This window comes from Galeopterus variegatus, unplaced genomic scaffold, assembly GCF_000696425.1.
Source record: "Galeopterus variegatus unplaced genomic scaffold, G_variegatus-3.0.2 Scaffold4221, whole genome shotgun sequence".
NCBI lineage: Eukaryota > Metazoa > Chordata > Mammalia > Dermoptera > Cynocephalidae > Galeopterus > Galeopterus variegatus.
In genome coordinates, this window is record NW_007730332.1 from 16,311 (window position 1) to 22,266 (window position 5,956).

The window sequence follows — 5,956 nt, forward strand, 5'->3', positions numbered from 1 at the left end:
CTTGGTGTTCACTATTTTAGACCTCCGAAGGGAGAAGAAGGATCTGATGATGATGAAACAGAAAATGGCCCCAAACCGAAAAAGCGCCGTCCACCAAGAGCAGAGAAGAAGAAGACTGTAAGTTTATATTACGGTTTTTCTGTCCTTTGTAGACATAAAAGATTGTAGTACACTAGAACACATTCTTTCCCTACAGCTTCCTCAAGCACCAATGCTGTTTTCAAAGTTTATTGGTGGCTAATTGTTATCACTGTAATGCAAACCCAGTTTAACAAGATGTCCTCATGTAAAAGTCTTAACTAATCTACTATGTTTGACATTCTTTCTTTAGCCCAAGCCAGAACGTCTGCCTCCTTCAATGAAGGGAAAAATAAAATCCAAAGCCATAATATCATCAAGTGATGATTCTTCAGATGAGGATAAACTTAAAATCGCTGATGAAGGGTAGGACTTTTTTCCTTGGTAAATTTTTTCAATCATGTGGGTAAACCATATGTGATTGTTAATCAGCCTGTCTGTACTAGGGAAAATATACTTTTTTTAAAATAGAGGAGAAACAAACTCTTAAAAATTGGAGGAAATAGATAACTGGGAGTGGTCACTGTGCTAGAATGTCTTCTCTCCAGCTTCTTGGAATCTTATAACTGGAAGAATCTTCTATCTTGTTCTGACCCTGTCATTTTGTCATACGACGTGTTTCTCTGTGGAAGAAGAAAACCTATTTTGAAGTCTTATTTCTTCATGGTTATTAGCTGAACTTTCCTAGTTGACATCCTTGTAAATGAAATTTATCATTTTGCTGCCCCACTGTTGACTGACTAAAAGTATTATGGGTAGCCTGATCCTGGTCATGTGAAGGTAGAAAATTTCTCGACTGTTTCCTCACTTGTTGGGCAGTTGTGATTCAACTCTACCTGCTCTGCAGAAGGCTTGTCCTAGGTTGACTGACTAAAAGTATTATGGGTAGCCTGATCCTGGTCATGTGAAGGTAGAAAATTTCTTGACTGTTTCCTCACTTGTTGGGCAGTTGTGATTCAACTCTACCTGCTCTGCAGAAGGCTTGTCCTAAACTGCCTATACAGTACTGTCCTTAAGATCATGGCATACCTGGTGAAGCAATACTTGAACTTATTTGTCTTCAACTTGCGCCTCAAGCTTGAGCTGCCCCCATTTGGATTCCTAAACTAGGATTCTTAATACTATACCCCATGTTTTTTCATGGCCATTTCATTCGTTCATTCAACAGCATTCAAACATCCATTCTATGAGACAGTGTGTTAATTGCTGGGGATACAGAGAAGAAAGACATAGACCCATAAGTTCCCTAAGAAGTTTTTGCTTTAGAGGGGCAGAGGAGAAGAACAGATAAACCAAAGTCACATTGTAGTGGGATAAGTGTTACCACATAAGTTTTACATTTATTGTTGTCCAGGGACCATACCTAATCTGGAGTTGGAGTGGTGGTGGGAGTTGTAAAAGTCATTTTTTCATAAAAGAGAAGGTGTTTGAGTTGAGTCTTAGAGGAGGAATAGGAGGTTCTGGTTGGTTAGAGGAGAGAGAGAGTTTAACGTGTCGAGGGGGCTGAGGGTGCTTGTGGAAGGCTGGCCTCACAGGGTAGAGATCTGTAGAGAATGATCTGTAAAGATTTGCAGTTCCCTTTTTCTCTGAAGACACTGGCTGACCGTGGATTGCTTTTCCTAAAGTGCTATTTTGCCCTTGCCCCAACATCGTTGCCCTGGTCCGCTGATTAGAAGCATGCCTGATTAGTGTAGTGAAATGTGTGGTTTCAAATGTGTAGGCAGAAAGTGTGAGAGGCTGAGCCACTGCCAAACCTGTACCTGAGACAATGCCAAGTTTATTTGAGCCACTTCCCTCATTAAACATTGTCCTGACCGTCGTGAAATGTGTTTGTTTATGTGGCCAGGTGGATTGAGGTGAATTGGATCCCAGGGGACCCCTGGCCTTTAATATATCTATGGAATGCATATACATTGTCCTCTTCATAGTCACCGTTCTTCATGTTCTCTCAGAGTGATCTGGGTTACATAATGTGTGCCTAGGTTTCTTCTTTCAGATTTAGACACAAAGAGCCTTTCTTCAGTCTGCGGGGATGTTTTCATTTCTGAAGAGAGTAATATATTTCACCTCCTTCACCTTTCCGACTGAATCCTGTAGGATTCAGTATTCCTTTCTTGGAATATCTGTCCTGGAAACCAAAACTAAGGAATATGCCAGTGAAGTATGTCTGCTCCANGGTCCCCGGTATGGGCGCGACACCAAGGGTTGCGATCCCGTTACCAGTCAGTAAAAAAGACAAAAAGGGGAAAAAAAAAAGTTTAATTGATACATAATAATTATACATACTTATGGGGTATTGTGTGATATTTTGATACATGTATACAATGTGTAATGATCAAATCAGGTTAGTCAACATATCCATTATGGACGTTTTTTAAAAAAAGATGCAAGAAAACTAAGGTACTGCTATATATTTTTGTTTTTAATAATTCAGTGGTTAATAATTTAAGAGTAATATTATGTAACAGTTTATAAAAGAGCTTTAATTAATTACTCAACAAGTATTATTAAGTGCACTGTATTAGGCATTGAGTTGGAAGTTGAAAATGCAGAGAGAAAAATGCTCTTCCTGTCCTCAAAAATCGTAAAAGTAAGGTGCGAGAAATGGGGTGATTATGTTTGCACAGGTTGTGGGAGCACAAAGGAGGCTGCCAAACAGCTCCCAGTGGGAGGGAGCAGTCAAAGCGAGGTTTCTTGATGGACAGGAGTCCTGAGGTGACTCAAAGGCCCAGCAGGGTGGAGAATTCTGGAAAAGGTGTTATCATCGGCAGAGGGAGGAGCATGTGCAGCTCTGGGAACTATACTGACAATGTAAGGGAGGCCAGGCGGATATCCAGCTTTGAAAGGTGAAGAGCCTGAGATTCAGAGGTTCATTGAACTGGTGAGGTTAAGACTAGAATCCAAGTCTGTCTCCTCTTTCCCGGCTTTTTCCAATATGTCACATACTACTTGAGGTGAATTAGTTAATCCCAAAGTGACATCTAAGAATTTAAGTTAAAAGCCATTTCCAACTGGCTACTCCCTTTAAGCAGCAACTAAACAAAAGTATATTCATAGCCAGTCCCTTGGAAAACTATTGATGGAGGGATTTAACCTCATGTATAGTGATTTCTCCAATGATTTGCCTCTTTCTCCAAGTTTTGGCTACAAAGGTGCTTTTGAGTACATATCCCCATTTGCAGTTTTGGAGTCAGTTCTCCCTCTATGTGATATCTCTCCCAGATGTGTGCCCAAATTAGCAGAATAGGAATATTCTCCCCTGACTATGTTGCCACATCAGAAGACACTGTGAGGTTTCTTCAGGCACAGCTTCCTTCTGTGGTTGCAATTTGGAGCCTAAAACACTACAGAAGTGACGCAGGAGTGGGAAGTGCTCCACTGAGGAAGAGGAAGGCCCTCCTGACAGGAAACCTGACTGGCCTGTTGCCTTTGCTCTGCTGCTGCTGCCCTTGGGAACTGACAGAAGCTTGCCTCTGGTTGTCCTGGAGCCGGGGCTCCTGCCTGCACATCAGCCTCCTTCCATTTCTTAGCACAGTTGGTGTCAGGAGGAGGCAGTGTAATAAATGGTTAAGAGCAGAGATGCTGGAAGTCAGGAGTTCTGTGTTGGAANTGAAGTATGTCTGCTCCAGAGCAGCTGTCATAGTGTTTAAGGGAATGTTCTTTCCTCCAGAGCCTCCAGGAAGCCGAGATTCCATGGGTGCCACCATCATTCTAAGCATGAGCACCACTTCCCTTTTCCTTTCACATAGGAACTGACAAGTAGAGGGGAACTCAGGAGCAAAGGCAAATAATCCAAAGGACCCTTTTAGCCCCCACTTCCTATCTCTAGTAAGTCTAGTCATGGACCTAGTGCAATAGCAAATCCCAGGACAATTTCTGTAGTGAGTTTACTCTTCTTTAGGTATCTGTTAGCACAGGTGGTAATAGGACACTCTTCCAGCCTTGGGAGAGGGTTAATTCTTCAAAATCTCAACAACCAGTTTAGATCCTGGGTTTCATCTTTGTTGCTTTTTGTTTGTTTATAAAGATAAACAAATGTATCCCTTCCTTTTCATAACTGTATATACGAATTAGGAAGTGCTTCATTCTGATGAAAAGTGCTTCGTATAACCCCAGTGAGTCATCCTTCCCTGTTTGTATTCTGACTTACAGCAAAAGTACCTTATTTATTTTTTCTTTTTAACCCTTTTTTATTGTGAAATATATCACATTTGTGGAATAGTACACAAAACAAATATTGCAGATGAACACCTGTGTAACCACCATCCAGGTCAAGAAGTAGAACATTAAATGCCCTTATTTTTTAAAAGCACATTTTCTTCTTGTTAAGGCCCCAGTTGGCCAGAATCATGAATGCTTCTAAACCAGTGCTTGTTTTTGCCAGACATCCCAGGAACAGCAACAGCAACAGCGACTCAGACGAGGATGAGCGACTGAAGAAACATGCCTCATCAGAGAGTGATTCCGATGAGAACCAGAACAAGTCTGGCAGCGAGGCTGGCAGTCCCCAGAGTCCCCGAAGACAGCCGTCAGATGAGGATTCAGACAGTGACCAACCATCCAGAAAGAGAAGGCCCTCAGGTTCCGAACAGTCTGACAATGAATCGGTGCAGTCAGGGAGAAGCCACTCAGGAGGTTCTGAGAATGACTCCCGTCCAGCTTCTCCAAGTGTCGAATCAGAACACGAATCAGAGAGAGGATCTGATAATGAGGGTTCTGCCCAAGGCTCTGGAAATGAATCAGAACCAGAAGGATCCAACAATGAGGCCTCAGATCGAGGCTCAGAACGTGGGTCAGATGATAGCGACTAGGTTTTATTTTATAAATAAGCTTCATCTCTGGAAGAAACTTTTAATACATGAAAGCTGTGATAAAAACGTTTCAGATGTTTAGTCAAACAATTGTGAAATTTTTCTTAAGGCAATATTTTTTCCCTATCTGTTTGTATATTACTAAGCCCCAGGAGACATTTCCTGTGCTGGAGTCCAGTATTTGAATCTCTTGTGCAAATGAGACTATTTTCCATGGTGGTACAATTCCACCTATCATATGTGAAAACTACAGTAAAAATAACCCAGATGCTAAATCATTCCTACAAAGGTTTGACTGAAACTGTGGCAGATGTCTCATTTTCTTTGTAGTAAGCAGCATACTGTTTTGATTTCTATTGCAATCTTCTACCAAGTGGTGCAGAAACTTGGTGTTAATGTCTTTGTTCCTTTTGAGTTTAGATTGAGAATATTTTTATTTTCTGGAGGAAGAAGTATCTACTGTACAGTTTCACCAAAGTACATATGAAAGGAAGGTTTTCTTCAATAGTGTAACAAGTACTGCAACCATGTAGATAAAATCACAAATATATTATTCGTTAGGTTGAGTAAGGTGTGGAAAAATGCTTTTCTGTTAGTAGAATGCAAAGACCTACCTAAACCACATAATAAAATTCTTTTACCAACTTTTATGGGTAACTTTGTGTCCTTTTTTTCTTGATACATTTGTATATGAAAATGTAGTATAAATAAATTATGCAAATATTTGGAAGAAACTCCATTAGGCCAAAGGTTGTTTTCTTGATATTTTTATAGTTCTTTGCAGATTCGAGTTTTTCTTGTTCTTTTTTTGTTTTTTAAAAAAAATGTTTGGGCCGGCCCGGTGGCACACTGGAGAGTGCGCCGCTTGGGAGTGTGGTGGCGCTCCCGCCAAGGGTTTGGATCCCATGTGGAGACCAGTTCCCGCTCACTGGCTGAGCGCGGTGCGGGCGTAACCCCGAGGGGTGTGATCCCGTTGCCGGGCCCCGGTATGGGCGCGACACCAAGGGTTACCATCCCGTTCCCAGTCAGTAAAAAAGACAAAAAGGGGAAAAAAAAAAAAAGTTTAA

General features: G+C 41.4%; 1 protein-coding gene across 1 annotated transcript in view; it reads left to right on the forward strand.

Moving 5' to 3' along the window:
• CTR9 (CTR9, Paf1/RNA polymerase II complex component) overlaps positions 1-5,539 on the forward strand; it is a gene marked incomplete at its 5' end in the record, with an annotated part of 21,001 nt that extends 15,462 nt beyond the window's left edge. The window contains 3 exons of the mRNA XM_008587025.1: positions 21-117; positions 332-444; positions 4,463-5,539. Of these exons, the coding sequence (XP_008585247.1) occupies positions 21-117; positions 332-444; positions 4,463-4,889 (637 nt within the window). The remainder of the gene's footprint in view (positions 1-20; positions 118-331; positions 445-4,462) is intronic.
• Positions 5,540-5,956: the final 417 nt, after the last annotated feature.